This window comes from Hydractinia symbiolongicarpus, chromosome 3, assembly GCF_029227915.1.
Source record: "Hydractinia symbiolongicarpus strain clone_291-10 chromosome 3, HSymV2.1, whole genome shotgun sequence".
Classification (NCBI taxonomy): Eukaryota; Metazoa; Cnidaria; class Hydrozoa; order Anthoathecata; family Hydractiniidae; genus Hydractinia; species Hydractinia symbiolongicarpus.
Genome location: NC_079877.1, coordinates 23,128,653 through 23,150,047, shown reverse-complemented (window position 1 = coordinate 23,150,047; position 21,395 = coordinate 23,128,653). Strand labels below are relative to the sequence as shown.

Below are 21,395 nucleotides of genomic sequence, written 5' to 3'. Positions count from 1 at the left end.
CTTTTTTTGATGAAAAATAAACTTTGGTTCAAACAACGTTTATAAGAATTCTATGGATACTCAAATATTTTGTTTTTTCTTTTTACGTGTATTTGAAGATTAATACAATGGAATTTAAATCGAACGTTTCTTTCTTTATCAAATCCTGGTTTTTAAAATGCTGTCACAAGTAAATCTTTAGAAAAAAATCCTAGTTTCTACAAACCTAAACAAAATAGCTATATATAAATACAATGTAAACTGTTTTAACTATCTCTTCCTAGTAATATTACCTTTAATCAGCGTATCAACCTCTTATTCTCGGTCTATACTTTTGACCTCTGGTAATATCTCTTGGTATAGATAGACAAAACAGTTTATACTGTATTAGAATTGTTTGCAGTTATATAATGGAACTGAATGTTAGTTAAAAGTTTTTATAATTTCTCATGTTTCTTATGTGTTTTCCTAGTTCTTTTACTTCTTATTTTGTAGTAATAATTACAATAGTCAGAAAGGTTAGATTCAAAGTTTATGTTATCAGCAAGTGTTAGGAGGTATTTTAAATTGTTTCAATTAGCACTCTAGTATGAATTCAGTATTTAAATAACTTTATTTTTGGTAAATACGTGCATGTAGTTAATTTAAAAATTAATCTCAAATTTGTTGCAACAGCAAACCTGAAAATGGAAACATACGAAATCATTGGTTTTCATGTTCATACTTGTTATTGGTTAAAGCATTTCAGCTTGTGTAGATAAAGTTTTTTTGAGTCCTCACAATCCTACCATGTTGTTTTATCTGCATAAAATATTAATTTAAATATTTTGTTTTTTGCAGCATGCTTTTTTATCTGGTATTGGTATTCTTTTGTCAACATATGTCACTGGCATGTGAATTCGAGTTGGATATTTTGTTTTATGATGCTGCCAAGAAATCACTTTCTTCTTCTTCGGAAATTATTTGTTTACAGACCGTTTGTGATGAATATTTCTTACAAATTAGTTTATTTTGTCCGAATGTAAGTTAAGCTATTTTTTATTTATAAAATTTATGTTTTCATTTGATCCAAGGTTCCATACATAGGAAGATTCTACCAAATTTTTGTGCAAAATTACTTTTATAATAACATGTTTTCCTAAACGTTTATCCTTATACTGCAATAATGTATTCTATATCTACTAGAAATCCTATGTTGGAAAACAGATGGCTATGTTGGGCTTTCAACCTCATGTAAACGTTCAAATTACTGCAGAGTTTGGTGTGAGCATGCACATTATTGAAACTGCGCTTGTGGAATCGAAGGATTGTCTTTGCAATGATGACAATAGTATATTGAGGGAACAGTACGCAAAATAATTTATTGTTGTTGTTTTTGTTATTCGTTGTAAGCAGTACCATGTATCGTTCTTTTAGTAGCTTGTTTGTAGTACACTAGTTGCGAACCTGTAAAAAAATCACAGAAATTCACCCAGTAAAAGGATTTGTGGGAATTCACCCAACGCTACGCACAGCTACTACACTTTCTGTGAAAACCAAGCAAGGGTTAATTATTATAATTAAGGGTACATTTTTTTATTGACGTATAAAACTAAATCGATTTGACAGCAACAAATGGTATAGTACTGGAATTAGGACATAATAATACCACACTTGACACGTCAGAACCACGTTGCCATCATTATAGCAAAGTTTTTGAGCGTTGTAAGCATTGTGATCTACTGAGAATATTACATCGCGATCTCAACTACATTACAATTGGGGCCACATCACTTAAAATTACATAAAAGCATAATCAAAGTAGAGCGAGAAAATTTGAAATAAAAAGAATGTTTGTTGCCTGTGCTTTATTTAAACAAAAAAACAATTTTTCAGCTCTTGAAATTACCTTAAATTACTGTCTAGTTATTCTAGTGATTTTTATAACCCACAATTTTAAATTTACAAAGATGGTTTCACAATTTTCAAGCTACTTTCATCACAATTGTACCATTTTCCTAATTGTTTCTAAATGTTAAGAAAAACTTTTTTCTTAACTCATGGTCTATATCTTAACTTCATATATATTTATACAAATCAATTTTTCAAAGTGTTTTGTACAAAGCAAACAAAGTTTCAGAAGCAATTTCGAGTGACAATACTGTTTTGTAAAAAAATGTTACCTAGTGTGATTATAGTTTTGTTGAGAAAGTTCGTTTTAAATTTGAAATTAATAATCTTCGTCAAGAAACTATGCTTAAACTATGTTTAAAAAATCTTAATGATTTTACACTACAAATTCTTACAAATTTTTACAAATTCTAAATAAGAATTAACCAACATAAACATTGTGCGCCATCATGGCCATCACTGTGTTAAGTGTCCTGACTCCTGTACTATGCTTGTAAAAAATGTTTTTATAAATATATTTTGCCTCGCCAGGTTCAGCAATAAACCTTTCCCAAAAAGTTTGCATGTTACCAACTCGAATGCAGTAAATTTGCTGAAATTCTTGTTGAGATAAAAAAGTTACCATTTGTTTAAAAAGTATCTTTGCCATAATTCTTTCGTGGGATCAATGCCCTTAGACAACTCTGTCACAGGTTTTTTGATTTATTTGTGTTCAATGTTCAAACTTTGAAGCTATTTGTAAGAATGCTTTAATTTCCACTGTTTTTGATCCAATAAAATGTTTTTCGTCTGTCCCTTGTTATGTCTTTCTGCAAGCTTAAATAGTAGCAACACATGGCAACATACTAATTGGCGTGTGTGTTTTCACGGGATAATGACTAGTGCTAACTTGTTAGTTCTTTTGGTTTTGTAGCTACTTTTTTTTTCACTCCAGTTTTAACGATGTAAACACTGATGATTTTGGAAGTCAAACCAACCAATGCAACACAGAGAAATCAACAGCAACTAATAATACACATTGTGTCAATAAATTATGTGATTTGCTATGGTTGGCAAGACTGCAAGTAACATCTGCTACAAAATCTTTAAAAATATCTGTCAGTGATAATGGTCTTGGAATCTCTGTGAGTGAGAAAGAGTAAGTTTGAAAAATACGAAATTTAATTTAAAATCTCTTAACTAATTAACAGAGTTGCGTTATAAATCTGTTATTCTCTTAATTTCTTCTTTTGTGATAAATACATTTTAACAAAGTCGTATAAAAAGAAAAGTGCCTTAAAAAATTTGACATGTTTAAACCTTATGTTTTAGACCACCAGAATTGTTTCTTAACTAATAAAGATTTTGTACTAAACGCAAGTGTTGACAAAAATACAAGAATCCCTAGTCTTCATTTGTTTCTATCAGCACTTATAGGATTGATATGTAACAGTAATAAACTCTATTTCAGTTTGGTTCACAGTGTTAACACGATACCTGTTATACCAGATGTACATCACTTGCATGAAAACTTTACCCATGGTGGTAGACATAAAAAAATTGTGAAAAGCGATGTTGGGAATTGGTATTTACATATCCACAATGGATATGTTTTGTTCACTCAATCAGAGTTTGAAAGATCAACACTTAAACAGGTAAGATTGTCAGCAATAAATATGTTTTAATCGGAAAGAAAATTTTCGGTCAAATTTTTAATCTGCAATAGTTAAAGGATATCACAAAAAATCACAAAAAACATTTGAAATTCTTGTGGACAATGAGTAAGATAATGATAATGATCTTTATAATGTATTCTACATGTGTAGGAAATATTGAAAATTAAAATGCCTATTTCTTATTAAAAACTGTTCTAATCGCATTATATTAGTTCTGATTTTTTTTGAACATACAAATTGAAAATACAAATTGTAAAAATAAATTTGGTACTTGTCTTTAAAACTTCAATCGCAAAAATTTGTTTCACAAAGATTTTCGATTCAGGCCTCTCAATCACAGAAATAGTTTTTGCAAAACTTTCTTTCCTGCTATTTTTTCTTTCCTTATTAAGGTAAACTTCGCCTGAAAGTAAACTTTTTTTCCTTATTTTTACAGTTTAATATGACACATATGTCCCTGTTGTCACCACTTCGATGTAATGATGACTCGCCAGAAATACTTGATATGTCGTATTTCGATGGTTGTCTGTTACTTGCTACCAAGGTCAGGCATTTCTACTAATGACGTGAAATTGCACACACTCCTTCTTTCCCTTTCAAATATTGCCCACCCCCTCCATATCAAGAGACCGGTGCTTATCTGAATATTTAGTCAAAACTGATAAGTATTCTTGACCTTGCTTTTTAGTTTGGTGTCTTCAAGTATGATAATTGTAAGTTGTAATTGTAAATTGTAAGTTGTTAGCTTATATCTTCCACGTTTAAATATATACATCTCAATGACATCTTCTGTTGTGATACTAACTATGTAGTAGTTGTTAGTATAGGAATTTTTCTGTTACTTTCGTCAATACAAACTAGTCACCACAGTTTTTTGTATGCTTAGATGGAAGTTTTTGTAAATATTAATGTTTTATAATATTTAGCATCAGATTCGAAGCTAGTTCTTTCAAAATGTATAAAGAAGTTGGTCGGAGTTGGTACTCTGAAGTATGCGAAAGAAGTTGTAGTTTTAGGTGTTGATGGCAAGTCTATATTTTGGAAATCATTAGACATGACAGGTAGAGAGCAGAGCAGTTGTGGTAGATTTTTTTTCAAATGTAGCAGCTTAGTGTAACTACACAATCCATTAGAAATATATTGATTTTTTGTAGGATCATTTTCTGAAGTACAAAATGCTGATGGTCATAATCTGTATAGTTGGTTGGCACCACAATGGAATGTGATTAATCTTGATGGTAAGAAGGCAAAATATATGGACTGGGAGAGGGGGTTGGAAGCACAAAATTATTGTGTGGACTTGCCTGGTCCAGTTTGGCTTGTTTATCCTTTTTGTCTTTTTTATTTCTTTAACAACTTTTCACACTGAAGAAAAGAATAAGTAAGACCTTCTTTGCAGTATTTTTTTGCCTACACAATAACAGGGAGATATTTTTTTCCATTTATTTATCAAACAAAAGCCCTGATCAAGAAAGTAGAAAAACGTTACTTAGGTTAGTAAGTAATTGTCTCGACTACATGTAACTAGTAAAAAAAAATACAAGAAATATTTAATCTCGACTACATGTAACTAGTAAAAAAAATACAAGAACTATCTAATCTCGACTACATGTAACTAGTAAAAAAAAATACAAAAAATATCTAATCTCGACTACATGTAACTAGTAAAAAAAAAATACAAAAAATGTCTAATCTCAACTACATGTAACTAGTAAAAAAAATACAAAAAATATCTAATCTCGACTACATGTAACTAGTAAAAAAAATACAAAAAATATCTAATCTCAACTACATGTAACTAGTAAAAAAAATACAAAAAATATCTAATCTCGACTACATGTAACTAGTAAAAAAAATACAAAAAATATCTAATCTCAACTACATGTAACTAGTAAAAAAAATACAAGAAATATCTAATCTCGACTACATGTAACTAGTAAAAAAAATACAAGAACTATCTAATCTCGACTACATGTAACTAGTAAAAAAAATACAAGAACTATCTAATCTCGACTACATGTAACTAGTAAAAAAAATACAAGAAATATCCAATCTCGACTACATGTAACTAGTAAAAAAAATACAAGAACTATCTAATCTCGACTACATGTAACTAGTAAAAAAAAATACAAGAAATATCTAATCTCGACTACATGTAACTAGTAAAAAAAATACAAGAACCATCTAATCTCGACTACATGTAACTAGTAAAAAAAAATACAAGAAATATCTAATCTCGACTACATGTAACTAGTAAAAAAAAATACAAGAAATATCTAATCTCGACTACATGTAACTAGTAAAAAAAAATACAAGAAATATCTAATCTCGACTACATGTAACTAGAAAAAAAAATACAAGAAATATCTAATCTCGACTACATGTAACTAGTAAAAAAAATACAAGAAATATCTAATCTCGACTACATGTAACTAGTAAAAAAAAATACAAGAAATATCTAATCTCGACTACATGTAACTAGTAAAAAAAAATACAAGAAATATCTAATCTTGACTACATGTAACTAGTAAAAAAAATACAAGAAATATCCAATCTCGACTACATGTAACTAGTAAAAAAAATACAAGAAATATCTAATCTCGACTACATGTAACTAGTAAAAAAAATACAAGAACTATCTAATCTCGACTACATGTAACTAGTAAAAAAAACAGTTCTAAATATGAAACTGTGACCCCTCCTTCGACACGAACAAATTTTGTTTCTAAACGTTAAAATAATTTCTGCCGTTACATTCGTGTGCTCTTCTTGGCAATAAACGTTTAAAATACTTTAATATAATAATTGGTTTTCATGCAGGTTTTCAAATTATGGATGTCACAAAAAGACTGACTGATGATTGTTTTCTTGTCTTGTTAAACGATAATCAAAGCAATGTCTTAGTGGAAGTGAAAGGTTTGAAGATAAAGTGTCCCTTTAAATGATTTAACTAATTATCAGTATGAGTTTTAGAGTGTTAAGAACATCTTTCGAATCTGCTACACCTAAAGCCACTGAAAAACTACAAGTAACAAAGTTTTTTTTATCTTGTCTTTAGTCATAAACTCATCTTGGCATTATCAAATGGTGAATGGTAACATTGTGGCGAATGTGTCACATATCACAACGACAAAATCAAATCGTATCTTTTTTTGGGGGGAGCAGTTGTTTATGAGGTAAATTTCCACTAGTTTTTTTTAAGCATGCTTCATGAGAGTCACAGATGAAGAAAGACTACTGCTTATTGACACACTCAGATTGTCAATCGAACCCCTTACTTAACTGAATTTACAATCAATGTTAAGCAACGTTGGTAATAAACTCAATGGGAGGGTAGTTGCGAGAGGAATATTGACCCTTCTAAATTTCCTAAAATTTACTTTATCTCTCATTTCTAGCAAGAAATTAGATCCCAAACTTTTAAAAAGTCCATACCAATCGGAATAATTTATAAATCTTTTATTTTTATTGTTATTGTCCGTTAACATGAAAAACCTGGAATACAGAGAGATTTTTTCGTTAGGGAAACTGGTAGATTTGTCGTTCTGTCTGTCTGTCTGTCTGTCTGTCTGTCTGTCTGTCTGTCTGTCTGTCGGGAGAATTCTTTTCCATCGTCTTGCAAAAATGTCTGCAGCTCTAATGTCCAAACTTTCCAAATTCCAACAGATCGTACTGACTACATGTAGGTGAATACGTTTTATCAAGTCTTCTTTTCTCAAAATCTGTTAAATTTTGCTTTCAGCATCTTGTACTGTACTTTTTTTCTTTCAGTAACCACCCATTTACAAGATACTCTGTTCTCACCAATACCACTAACCCAAATAAATATTGGTTATCATTCAGGTTTTCCATTGTTTTTGACTTTGCATCAATTCCAGCGTGACTAAATTCGTCACAAAATGGCAACAAAAGCACATTCTCTTTATTATTGCATTGTTTTCACCGAACTATTTCTGTCCAAATAATCCTTCTTTGATCCAACTAATTTCACATTAACCCAATCTCTTGAGCTTGCAGATCTTTTGGTTGTCTAGATAGAGCCAATGCACTGCCACTACTACTATTTTTCATCATAAATCGAATGTTTGTATTACTTTTTGGTTTGCAAAAATTTGTATAACTTTCTTTAAGCGAATTGACTTTCTTTTATTCTTACTTATGTGATCAACATTAATTCTCTATTCTCGCTATTAGTCTTCTCTTCAACTCTCTTTCTCTCCATTCTTTGTCTCTATTCTCTGCAAATGTCTCATCATCTTTAACTCTTTTATTATCAACTCTCATCAACTTTAACTAACTCATCATCTCCAACTCACTCATCAACATCACCACCTCTTGTACCACATCCATGAAGAGCATCAGGTACAAGTTCTTGATCACTAATTTTATCACTGCTTGAATCATTGTCCACAATTCCTTCTTCTTCATGTACATTACAGTGTGTTTTTTTCTTTTTGTCATCTTTCTTCCCTTTCTTTTTCTGTGATTCTTCGGGTTTGGACATCGTATGAATCATTGCTCCAACCTATTGTATTGCCTTCATTAATTGACATGGATGGTATTTGTAAAAGGCACTTCCGTAACCCACAACAATAAAATTTCTATCCACTCTAAGTACTGTCCCTAAACCTTTACAATCTTTCGCATCTTTCTTTTGGAAAAAATACCTTCTTACCATTTTTATAAAGAAACTTCACTATAAGTTCTAATATTATGCCATAAAGCACGTCTGATTCTTTCACTTGATTCATTTTTTTTCTATAAATTTTTGACAGGCACTGTTTAAGGCGTTGAGATTTTTTCTAATTATCTCACTAGAGTGCAAATAACTGACAGTGTATGGTAGGTTTACTTTTGCTCCAAATAATTTGGTCAGTGAAAAACCTCTATGATTTTGAAGTGTGTTCTTTGCTGCTACTGCCCAGACAAGAGCTGTCTCTGTGTCACATTCCGTGTCACATTCCGTGTCATTCATTGTCTTCATTATTCACTTGTAACTTTCACACTTTGTTATTTTTTTCCAAAATCCTATTCCTAAAGGGATTTTTACGTGGCATTACGCTTGTTTCAATGCTCAATTTTTTGTTTATTTCTTGAATGTTGTCCTTGCAAAGCTCACCACTGCAATCATAGCGAATTTTTTTAAGATAAAGTAAGCAACTAACATTTGGAATATTTTGCATACAACTACTTCTTTCTTCTTAGTCTTGATCAGACGAGCAGCAGTGTATCGTTTAGCAGCATCAATTAAATGAAAAGTCAATGTTTTCTTTCCTGAACCACTTTAAGATGTGTATAGTATCATTAAATCACTGGAAACAGGAAAGCCAGCTATTGGTCTGGAGTATGGTTTCTTATACAATTGGCAAAACTCACAACTATCACAAAATTCTTTTAATACTTGAAAATATTCTGTATCAGCACATTAAGTGTTATTTAAAAGTCTAATTATACGTTCTTTTGATATAGGCTTCGCATTTGATTTGTTTCAAAGTCTTTTTCCTCTTTCTGAGCAACATTCAAACTTGTGGAAAAACTTGTCAGGTGGAACACTGCATTACAATTTTTGTCATTCAAAGTTGTCAGAGGTATGCAGTAGTGATATGTGGAATTACATATCGTCGTTATCTTGTTATTTTCTCAACTGCATGCTTTAAAAAACCCATTTTCATCCCCATGGAAGACTCGACTAAGACTTTATTTTGGACTGCTTCTTCTCTTGTTTTCTGTATTTAAAAAATTACCTCTTCCTTTTCTATTCCCAGAACTACTTCTTTTTCTTCCTCTTTCACTTCCTCTTATCTTTTGTGAAGTATAAAAAAGACTCCCTCTTGTTTCACAGGAACAACTATTGAACAACTATTGAAGAGTCTTATAGAATCTCCTAATTTTTTTTTCAATTTTCCTTAACATCATCATATTCTAGCTTTGCTGTGGGTCGAGCTAGTTTTTCTAATTCCGATAAATAAATTGGCTGCTTGTAGAAGAAAGAAAATATGTATACCTGTAGGTAACTCTAAGTTATATCGCTTGACTTCTCTATATTGTTTTTCATGTTCGACAAAAAACGTTGAAAAACTACCACCAAACTATCAAACTCTTCAAATGCGTGATAGACTCGGTAGTATCATCAGTTAGATATCCTGTAACCAGTGTCTTTACAGTGGTTATAAAACCATCTTATTTCTTAAAATCATTCACTAAGACCCCTCATACTGCTTCCTGTGCCTTGACTTTTAATGATATTTAGACAGCCGGTCCCTGACGTCTACGCCCTTCTTTGGCAACTGCCTGCCAACTTCTACATCATAATTCCAGGCTGTATAATCGTCTCTGCTAGTAATAACTATTTTTCTTTGTCTCACGTTTAGTTTGAACAACGGAGAAATATTGAATGAAATTGTGTATGACGATACGAGCATTGCTACATTTTTAGTTGGCGATAGAGAGGATTTCTTTTTTGTAACTCACTCCAACAAGGTGTGTTGTTTTTTAACACTATTTTCAACACTCACTAAAACTGACATTGTCAATGTTGTAAATTTATATTTGAAGTGCATTAAATGATCTTGACTGTAGGTGAATATGCTTCCATTCCCTATTACAATAGTGTTGTGTTACCTCATGTAAAACAAGTTGATTCCATATGAAGTTTCTTGAAAAGTTGCGTAGAAATCTTTTTATTTTTGGAATATTCTGTATTAGTTTTTAGGTTTTGGTCTTGAATTTATTATGCAAAATTATGACATTGGTCAGGTAGTTAACGAATATGTAAAACGTCGAACTGAATGGGTAGAAATCTATATAGCCCTGAATGTTTCAGTTCCATACAACACCTCACCCAGAACCACTTGTTGTTGTATCATAAGAACTTTGTAAAATGTCAAGATTTTTCAAAAAAAGATCCAGGGTCTTCCATGTAAAATCAACTTGTAAATTTTGGCAAATATGCAACTAAGAACTTAATACGCCCAGCAGCGTTAATTTGCTTGCCTGTATTCAAGTGGTAAATTTTATTAATTTGTTTACTTAGATTCAGTATAAGACACTCTTTTGATTGGACTAGGATATGGTTAGATTTAATAAGCTGAAGAAATATTCCATTTGATATACATTACTTTGGTTTGTGTTTCAGTTATGGTATGGGCTATCAGATGTAGAGAGAGTTATACAACTTAAATGTACTCCTAGTTTGAACCATCTGGCCTATTTTTTCACCTCAAATGGCGTCCTGAAAGAGGTGAGATATACTTCTCGGTGGCAGGTAAAAATATTATATTATGACAAAATTCTCTATCCCTAAAAAAAATATGCAACCCCTTCACCCTGTTGTAAAAATACATTTTTATTATTTTTTTACTGAACTATGAGAAACAAAGAAGTGACGAGCTCTTCTTACAAGATTTCTACACCTTGCCAAAACTTTACAAATGTCTTAGAAAATGAAAATTATCCTAGATTCTTCCCGGGCCTCTCCAAAAGGCAAAAGTTTCTTCAAAAATATTCATAATAACATTGTCTTGATTGTGTAGTGTTTTGCATTTGACTTTGAAGTATGAAAATATCCACTATGTGTGTAAGCTTGATTTGTCTCCGTTTGTTGTCTTTTTACCATGTAGCAAAACCACTCTTGTGGGTACATATGAAAATGTAAATTTTTCTTGTTTTTGTTTATTGAAAACATACTATAAGACACTTTCAAATGAAGTGGAGAACTGGTATAATATTAACCATGGAATGAACAGTGTAGATTATGTATCATACAAAATAAAATACCTTAAAAATAAGTCAGTAATAAAATAGGTCGGTAAAAGTTTTATTAAGTAAATATATTAGTCACACAAGATTTGGTCATTTTCTACTAACTTTCTTTTCTTTTTTTAGCTCATCGTTGCTAGTAGTAACGAATCATGTTTTAAATCACAAACCATTGATATAAAGTCACAACTTCACTCTGCGTTGTCATCGCAGGTGGAGAACAATTTAAGAACAATATGTACTTCTCCGTACCTGGATAGTTGTTCTCCCCAATTGGATTACCTCGGTCATCACTCCGCTTGTCCATATTTATTTCTCTCGATTACACCTGACAAAAATGGTAAATATTCAAGAATTAAGACGATGCTTTCTCACTATGTGAACAGAGTCCAACTTAGTAACATATACAGCTTAGATGACGTGACAAACGAGCTCCGCACTGATGTCATAGATGCTGAGCAGTTCAGTATCTTCGAGCCTCCAGAACGTTTTCCAGAAGAAATATCACTCGGTTTAAACGAATGTTATGAAGTGAATATCTCTATTGGTATGGCAACTAAAAGTAGGTCTATTTTGTGGCTGTCAGAATTGATATAAGTGTGATTTCATTCAAATCCTTGTTCCTGTACTGCTGTTTTTGGATTCACATTCAAACTTTTCTTTAATATGTTATCCTAAATAATAAGCTCATATTTCAAGCGTGAAATAATAAAATTTACAACTGGAATAGCTACAGGCAAGCAAATTAACGCTCCTGGGCGTATTGAGTTCTTAGTTGCATATTTGCCAAAGACCACTACCACCCACACTACTTATTTAACTTGCCTGCTTCCCAAGCGACTTCGTAATCAGTAAATGGCTTTATATGTTTTAGCAAAAGTGTGCAGGTGTTTTAGCCTAAAGCCGAATTTGCATCTATTACATCACATCTAGTCTTTGTACCCGCGTCATTTTTGGTATTAAAGCATATATTTTGTTCCGTATATGCTTCCAACAACAATGGTCGACATTCCCAAATTAACACTTAGAAAAGGTATCTAAATCCATGGATTTTTTTAGCTCTGTTTTCGCATCATGATGTTATAATGAAATCTTCTTTCACGCCACTTCATGAGCTATCAGTTGGTGTTACGAAGATGGTCGATTACTTGGATGGAGTGATAATATTTCAAGTAAGCCATTATGAAAATGCTGTCCATTTTTTAAAAACGTAGCGGTAGTTTTGCATGTTTGTTTATTTGTTTGTTATTTATTTGTTTGTGACGCTGTTCAACTTGTAATTGTTTATACTACTTGATGTTAGGTCACATTATGTGACACTGGTGTGAAACGAACACAAAACTTTCCCGGCGATCACCAAACTGTAAGCCATGCATTATTTCAAGTAAGTTCTTTAAATTTATTTATTTTAATGTAGAATTGTTTTATTGATTTGATTTAACTATAGTAACTTTTCTGGGGTAGCGGTTACAAAGGCGCTAAAATATAAGAAGAGCTTGAAAACGAACATTAATATGGAGTTACCTAAACTTTAATGTAGCTACATCATAGACAAAATATAATAAAACAATAGTGCTAATTTCGAATTTCGACACGACAAGTGATTATAGGCTCTTTCTATATTAGAGTCACGCATTTTGAAATTACGTCGAGTTACGTCGTCAGGTCTTATTTGGTTAAATTCGTGCTCTTAAAACGCACCTACGACCATTTTTCTAATTTCGGTGCCTTTGTGGGTCCGACGTGAAATTCGTCGTTTGGGGAAGCGTTACAAAATGTCACTAGCAATTTTTGAATCTGCCACCTGGGCTATGTGCGCGAAAATGTGTCGCCTTTGAAACCTGTTGGCTGCAGAGTATTAACCATTTAACCTTTTTGGTCATGCTCGAAATATTGTTGGTAACTGCTTTTTGTTGCATTAATTTTGTATACGATCGTAGTATAATTGCGAACTATCTTGCAGACTGAAAAGTTACAGTTGGTTTTTTAAGTTGTGATGGCAAGGAAGTTTCCAATTAGGCCAAAACAGTGTGAAAGTATCACCACACCAATGTCACCATCATATCATCTTTCACAATTCTAACTTTGGTTAAGAATCGACTATTTCGGCTGTGTGTTTCAAAGAAGCATGTTTTTCTGTCATAGTTAAATTTATCGTTGGAATTGCAAGTCAAAACTTTGACGTCATTGAACTTATTATACCTGTTCGTTTGTCTAGATCAATCCATCTGATTTAGAATGTTTATTGGTGCATCGTGTCAAGGTAAGTCAGCAGAGAATGTTAGGTATCTGGGTTGACAGGGTGTTAGGGTTGACCGGGGTGGTAGGGTTGGCAGGTTGTTAAGTAAACATCAACTCAATGAATCAGTAACAAACATAACCTAATCGGGGTAAAATTCATCTGGGGAAAACTAAAACTAGAAAATTATTTCGCCATCTTTCCCTGATGAAATTTGTCCCCCTTATTATTTATGATTATTTATGGTGTTACTTTTTTATTCTGTTATTTATTGCTACAATTTGTATTTCTTTGTGATTGGGTGAAAGATTTATAGTTTAAAGTTGCGGAAATAGTGCTTGTAGGTTAATAAGTGTTTGGTCTTTCAGCAACACCCTTATTCGAATTTAGTGCAGAATGTGTATCTAAAGGGTTCGTTAAACGTAGCGAAATTTGCAATAGCAAATAACATACAAGTACTTGTGCAATACAATATTATGTGTAACAGCTGCTACTATGCATTGCGCTTATATAAGAATAATTTGTGCAAATTCTGATTTTTTTAAAATGATTTAAAAAAATCGACGTTTGCTATAGCAAATAAACAATAGGATACGATCAAGTTCGGAATAATAACCGATCAATAATTTTAGACTTTCATTGTTGTTTTTGTTATAATTGAGCAAATAGGATATCGAATTGATGAAAATAAAAAAATTTGGTGTGAATAGTCTTGTAGCGTGTATGAATAATATTTCGTTGAAGATGGAGGCGATAAATAAAAAAAACAAAGTTGATAGTTGGACACACAATATGGTGGGACAACTAATTGCAGAGTGGCAACTACACGAATGCCTTTTCAGCTGAAACCATGCAGAGTATCATCATGCGAGAATCAATATAGCGTTGGAGTTGATTTCAAACGAATTGGTAAATGAAAATGGTCGGTTCGAGATCGTATTACGGTCAAATAAAACATAAAATCCTAGCTTCAAAGAAAAGTGGAGCAGGTTTGGATGAGGTTTGCACTTCCTAATGGCCTTTTTATGGGGAGATGAATGGCTTCTTATCTCGAAGATCCGAATGGTGATGATGAAACTCCTACGCCGGCGTTCAGCCATTAAGCGAGAAAAGTCACCTAGTGTCAAAAAATATTAAGATGTATCTGTTGCAGACAGATGTTAAAAGCGCCAGAGCGATTGGATGAGCCTCGTCAGACGTCTTCCGCAGTTGTAAACCTAAACCTGAGTCCTAATGAAAGCGAAACCCAAGAACAATTGTTTGGTAGAATTTCGAAGAATTAGCTTGCTATAGAAAACATGTACACCGAAGAAAAGTGTAAATTTCAAATGAAATGTGCGCGCAAAAACTTGTTTTTGTTATTTGAAATCGACAAAACTTGTGCAAGTATAAATAACTGCTTGCACAACTGCTTGTACAAGTACTTGTATGTTTTTTGCTATTGCACACTTTGCTATGTGTAACGGACCCTTAAGCTAAATTGTGACGTGCGCTCCTCATCCTCATAAAAAAGGATAAAATTGTAGAATAAGCACCCCCCCTGTATTCGCATAGACGGCGTCAGTGTTGAACGGCGTCTATGTCAAATGCACCAATCTCTAGTCTAGATTGGGTAAAGATTTTTTATCAGGAAAAGCAAACATACCGAAAATAGTATACCCTTTTCGGTAGGTATAGGTGTCATATTGGTTTAGGAGAATATTATTTGTCAGGAAGTAAATTAGTTGGGGAAAAAGATTATTTGAGAAAATTTTTCTCGTTAAGGTAGCTAAGGCAGTATAGTGTAACGCTCAGAGGATGATATGGATATGTTTTTTTAACGGAGGGTTTCGCTTAACTGTAGCCTAAAACTTCATCGGCACGACTTTGATGTTCCCGGTAAAAATATTGTTAATAAAATTATGTGAATTTCGTCATAAAATCGCGTAAATGCGGTATTACTTTAAAAATTATTGAACAAAGTTTCAAGTAGTAAAAATTTTACTCTTGCCCGCCACACTAAATTCTTAAATTAGCAGTTTATTGTTTATAGCTTATTAATTTTTTGGCAGAATGTCGCTTCTGTGTTGGTCACCGTCCTATGTTCCTTGTTCGATGTTATGGCCAAAGTTCTATTTTCTTATAGTATTATCACATTGTGCATAAAATGTTTCATGCTTTTTTAGGCTAAATTAAGCTGTATGAATGTTTATATATCTAAGTGTTTTACTTTTTCAGACGAATATAAACATAAAGGTTTTGCACGGATGTGTGTCCGATAAAACTGTTGTTTTGAATTTATCAGAATCAAAGAAAGAACAGCGTCATTTTTGTGAAGAAGAAAACTGTTTTTACTACGACAAACGTAAGTGCGTTATGGCCAACAAGGACGCTAGCAACGCGTATATCATTCCTTAAAAGTAAATTTTGTGACAAAATATTTTAGACGACTATTTTGTCAGTAAATATTTGCAAACGGCTATTTTGTCGGGATTTATTTGCGAACGACTATTTTGTCGGGAATTATCTGCGAAGGACTATTTTCTCCGAAAATAACGACTATTTTGTCAAAAAATTATTTGCAGGCGACTATTTTGTCGAAAAATATTTGCATACGACTATTTTGTAGCAGTTTTTTTAGTATTGTCAATTGATAATTGTATTATTATTATTATTACTACTAATCATAAAATCGGGTTTCATTATATTCACAAATGGTTCTTCTCCCTAAACTCAAAAGAAAAAGTAAAATAGTCGTAAAATAATTTAATATATTCACTAAAAGTTTTTTGATCACACGAAAAACTAATAGTAGACACAAGTAGTTAACGAGAAAACTTTCAAACCAAGTCATAATAAGTTATATTATAATACAATCAAAGAGAACAAAACGTTGTCCGTACTGTGTTTTTTCCAAGGCAAATTTCGCTTATTGCAAGGCGGGATATTTTATAAAAGACGCATTGATTTGATGCTTATGTCGGCTGGCAAAATAAACGTGCCGGCCGAGAAAAAAGTCGATAATTTTTATCTGTGAAAATCTATAAAGTTATGGTGATTCATTTAAAACGTTCAATTTGTACATATGACAACTAATCTTTGTATTAATAATGGTATTTTGTGTCTAAAATGGTTGCATGCGGCTTTATTTCGGATCCCCGCAGAGTAAACCACTATTAAGGTGGACGAAATTTTCCCCTAGAAATTTTACGGCTCAGGATCAGGCTCTGTATAGTCACGGTGCAATGTTCTGTCCCCTTCTGTCATTACTTTATTTTAAAAATGACGGTAACCAATAGTAACTTGTGATTTTTTTAGCATTCAAACCTGTATTTATGCTCGTGGATGAAATAACTGGCGACAGCGTTGTGTTTCCTGGAAAGTATAACCTCACAATAGTAGGAGGTGGAAATTCTATCGATGAAATTACGTTGTTTTCTGATCAAGAAAGATACGACTTTAATCATAAACTTGGGTTCGTAATAATTTCACGTGATATTAATAGTTTATTCTTTCTAAATCATTGTTTTACTTTACGGAAAAAAATGTTCATGGAATAAACTTGCGGTTCAGCTCCGCCGCAAAAACCCTCGCTTTTTTTCGATGAAAAACTTTCGCAGTTCTACGAAATTAAAGGTTTTTAAAGAAAAAAAGAATTCAGTTGATGGCAATAAATGATATTTTTTTATTGTTTATTTTTATTCTGTATTCTATAATTACTTTTTTATACATAGTTAAAGTTTATCCGGTTCTTACAGACATTTCTTCCGACTAGTTGAACTGATTTTTTATGAATTTTGTCTTACAAAAGCGAAATTCTCAGACCATTTCTAATTAAGACATTTTGCAGGAATAAAATTTTTTGCGGTTTTGCGAAAAAAGAACACTCTCACGTTGCGATTTTTCCAAAAACGACAAACACTGTCTCCCTTTGAATTACACAATACGTAACTGTATTAAGAATTTTATGAATAAAGAAAAGAAGTGTTATTCTTAAAATATTTATTTTAGTGCATCATTGGTTTGGGCGTGGTCTTCTAGTGACAATGCATACCAGTAAGTCTACCAAGAATGACGTTATTGTTCTCACTCATGTATTTAATGTTCAAGAATCAGCATTAGCTTCTTTATTGTTTCTATCGTTATGTTTTAAAGGGTTTTTGACTAACACAAAGTAAGCAAAGCCTTTTGAAAGCTTATGATAAAATCAATTAATAATTTGAGCTCTGGGGCAGGGCACAGCTTGCACACAGAGAAAACAGCAAACACATTGTGTGGACGCTTATTAGATTCTTTCTCTTTCTAAAGAGGCGCTTATTAAGCATGTTGCTGACATTTCTTCAACGGTTTAGGAGAACGCCTATTAAGGGAATTGTTTTGCTGTTAAATCTTCCTGGTGACGAATATTTAATCCGATAAGGATTAAATAATCGTCACCAGGAAAATTTCATCATTTTTGTCAATTTCTTAATTTTTTTAGTAACTCTAGACTTTTTGTTACCCCTGAAAAATTTCGTCGCCTTTTATAACATTTTTTTTTGGTACTTAAGGTTTCCTTTTAAGAACTTATGGAAAATTAGGTAATTTTTTCATTTACTTTTAGATGGCTTTGTGGTAACCTCAGCCCATGTGGTGGAATTACACCAGTTTTCCCTAGCACTCCTGAATATTATTTTCAATTGCAGTTTTCAAATAGGTATATTACTTCTCTGTTGAGTTTTTGAGCTTGTTATTTTATCGAGTTACTCGAAGGTAAAAGTAAATTTAAGCTTTTCACAGTGCCTCATCGAAAACTTCGACATCTTTGAAATGTCCTGTCTATTGCAACATACCTAGAAATTTATAGGCAACTTCTACACAAGAGTCATTTAAGAACTTTAAATAAAATTAGTCCCACTTTTATGGAATAAATTTTCGCGAGAATTTTCGCGATTTTTTTTTTGTTTTTCTCCGAAATGCTTTGTGACTGTCGCCATTCGCAAAAATATGTTCTCAAGAATTTTTGACAATTTCATCATTTGCGAAATTAAATTCTCGCAGAATTGAATTTATCAAAACCTTGATTTTAGAAAAAATTTGGAGATAATAACTTAGTGTGTTTTTGTAAATTCACCAATTTTTTATTCCGCTTGTACTTTGTATATTTGTACGTTGTGTTATAGACTTTAAACTTTTGGTTGTGACAAAGGCTTTGAACGAATGCCTATTTGATGAATACTAATAAACTTGTGATCCACGATTATTGTTTTTAAAACAACGACTGTTGTTTAGAACAACAGCGATATAAGAATAGTAACCAACCTCGTTAGAAATTTGGTATTCTTATAAAACACATTAAATATGCCAACATTAAATATGCAAATTATGTAAGAAAAGTAATGCTATTCGCGAAAACATATTCTCGCGAAATTTAGTAAAACTATCCATTTGCGAAATCTAAAAAAAAATCTAAAATTTCGATTCGCAAAATCACATAAAAAAATTTGCGAAAATATGATCCATTAAGGTATTTGTGTTAATATCTTGTTTGTATGTTTGTTAGAACCAGGTTTTAGGGATACAATTGGCTGATACCTTGTGAACTTTTAACAGCATCCCTGGACCAAGTTTGGAGCTTGGAAAGTTGTCTGGAAATCTTTTGATCTTATTTATTGGTTCTCGAGATTTTTGGCTTAAAAAAGAACCTGTTTTCATAAACTTTTTTTTGAGTAGAAGGTTAGCTTTTAACCTGAATTAAAGTTTAGGAAGGGCTTTTCTCTATTTAACAATGTATACCCAATGGTTATGACTTATGGGTCTGGGTTTTAAAAAAGATTTTAAAAATTGTTCACTTAAAGTACCTGATTTGAACCTCAATTTGTTTCATAACACAAGTACATCAAGTCTTGGTCAATAATTGGGCGGCGTTTACATAAAGATTTTAATTCGCTCGAAATCATGCCAAAGCGAAACTCTTTTTGATTTGACATCTTCTCTTAAAACTTTACTGTGTGAACAGGGTCAGTAAAAAATGACGTTCCGGCGCATGTGCACATCAACAATGATCATGCGCATATTACATATAAACAAACTCCCGCTTCTTCAGGCATTACTCCATGTAACAAATTGGTCAACCATAAATCTCTTCTACGTGGGCTTTTCAATCCTAGAAAATAATTTATCAATCATTTCGCAATGCTTTCCCGTTTTATTTGTATATCTAACGTATCAAAAAGCAGTTCATTAAGCATTTCATTATTCTTGTCGTTGTTTCGAAATTAAAATTAACTGGCTTGTATTTGAATCAGAGAGATTATAGATGACATAAAAAACACCACTATATACCCGCTCTTGAACGTTTCATGTTTTTTTTTTGCCATCATCTTGAAAATAGTTTTCTTTATCATTTGACACAGACTGCCCGTAGTGAAATTACACCCGTAGTGAAACATCATGTAAACAGCCTTAGACATGTATTGGTAATATAAACTTTTTTTTTACTTAGAGATATTGATCAGTCGAATTGCGATTACACGTTTCAATTCACCATAAAAGTTCATGGCATGCCACCTGATGGTCTGTACCCCTCCTTACTTATTGTATTGGTAAGTTGGCTACCATTACACATTCAGTCTGCATTCATTCCTGTTATGTATTGATATATTATTTTTACTTACTTGTTTATCTTTCAGCTTAGTATCGCTTTTATGGGCTCGTTAATCCTGCTTGTGTTCTTCTTGGAAACAAGATTCCCCGACTTTTTTACAAATTCATATCTCTACCTAACAACTTTCCGCACACTTTTAATCAACTGTTTACGCCCTCGAAATAAAATTGACGCTAGTTTATCCTCTAAGACACTGCACCAGAAAGTTTTGAATTGGATCCAAAGGAATGGTGGCGAAGATGCATCTATAGGTGACTTCACTAGTTCTTCAGACGATATGACAAGTCATGAAACGGGAACAAGGACATCGCGGAATATAGGAGGTAATTTGTCTAGTTTCAATAACTTTTATTGGGCTACCTTTGGTGAAGAAAGGGAGGGGGATATTATTTTGCCGCCTTTTTCAATCCAGGACTGGAATAAATGCATTTTACTACATTTCTGATTGGATTGTTTTTATAAATTCAGTGAAAACATTTATAAGCAAAGCAACAGCTATCTGATCTTTCTTTAATCTATATTATAATACCCGTATACGTCTGTCCATCCGTCCGTCCGTCCGTCTGTCTGTCACGCAAAATGGTAGCTTAGCTGCGCAATAGCGCGAAGCACGCAATGCGGTATAAAAAGGACGGGCGAACCCGTGGATTTTTCACGGGCTAACGACTACTTCCAATAATTTCAACAATTTTATTTGTTGTTGTTGTTGTTGTTGTTGTTGTTTTGCCTGTCTTTTGTGTTGTTATTTTATTCTCTTTACACTTAGGTTTGGAAATAAACGATGATAGTTCAATATTAGTTGCCAACAAAGCAACTAGTATGTCAAATTACGAACACAATAAAGAGAATAATGATGCGGTGTAAACGAACACGAAAGTGTTGTAGTGACGGCAATTACTGAACAATCTGGAATTATCTGATCCAAGCGAAGTAACGAAGTACAGTTTTTTTGTTTTTGTAACTGTTTGTTTTATAAATTTTAGAAAAGGAATCTTTGCGAGGAGAAACTTTCCAGAATCTTGGTGAATGTTTGCGAAAGTTTTGCACGCAAAATCCCTATAAAGATTATTTTACCGAGGCTTGTTTGCATTTTCCTTGCTCTGAAAATATGAGAAATGTCGTGTGTCATACAAGAAAATTACTGCTCGCAAGATGTTTTGCTTTCTAAATATGATTTCCGTTTTTCCTTGTTTTATATCTTTCTAAGAAGCTAAAGTTGTTTACAAAACTGGATGTTTTTTTGTCTGCA

At 32.4% G+C, this 21,395-nt stretch overlaps 1 protein-coding gene across 1 annotated transcript; it reads left to right on the top strand.

The window, feature by feature from the left end:
- Positions 1-112: 112 nt before the first annotated feature.
- On the top strand, positions 113-21,374 carry LOC130636296 (uncharacterized). Its single transcript, XM_057445967.1, has 24 exons — positions 113-536; positions 820-1,000; positions 1,165-1,325; positions 2,804-3,007; positions 3,320-3,503; positions 3,961-4,068; positions 4,213-4,237; positions 4,451-4,585; positions 4,679-4,762; positions 6,345-6,440; positions 6,583-6,700; positions 9,896-10,004; positions 10,660-10,788; positions 11,409-11,844; positions 12,342-12,454; positions 12,586-12,666; positions 13,501-13,545; positions 15,739-15,865; positions 16,819-16,975; positions 17,512-17,556; positions 18,104-18,196; positions 19,985-20,084; positions 20,172-20,469; positions 20,913-21,374. The coding sequence occupies exons 1-24, from the start codon at positions 514-516 to the stop codon at positions 21,008-21,010; spliced, it is 3,150 nt and encodes a 1,049-aa protein (XP_057301950.1). The 5' UTR covers positions 113-513; the 3' UTR covers positions 21,011-21,374.
- The last annotated feature ends 21 nt before the right edge of the window (positions 21,375-21,395 follow it).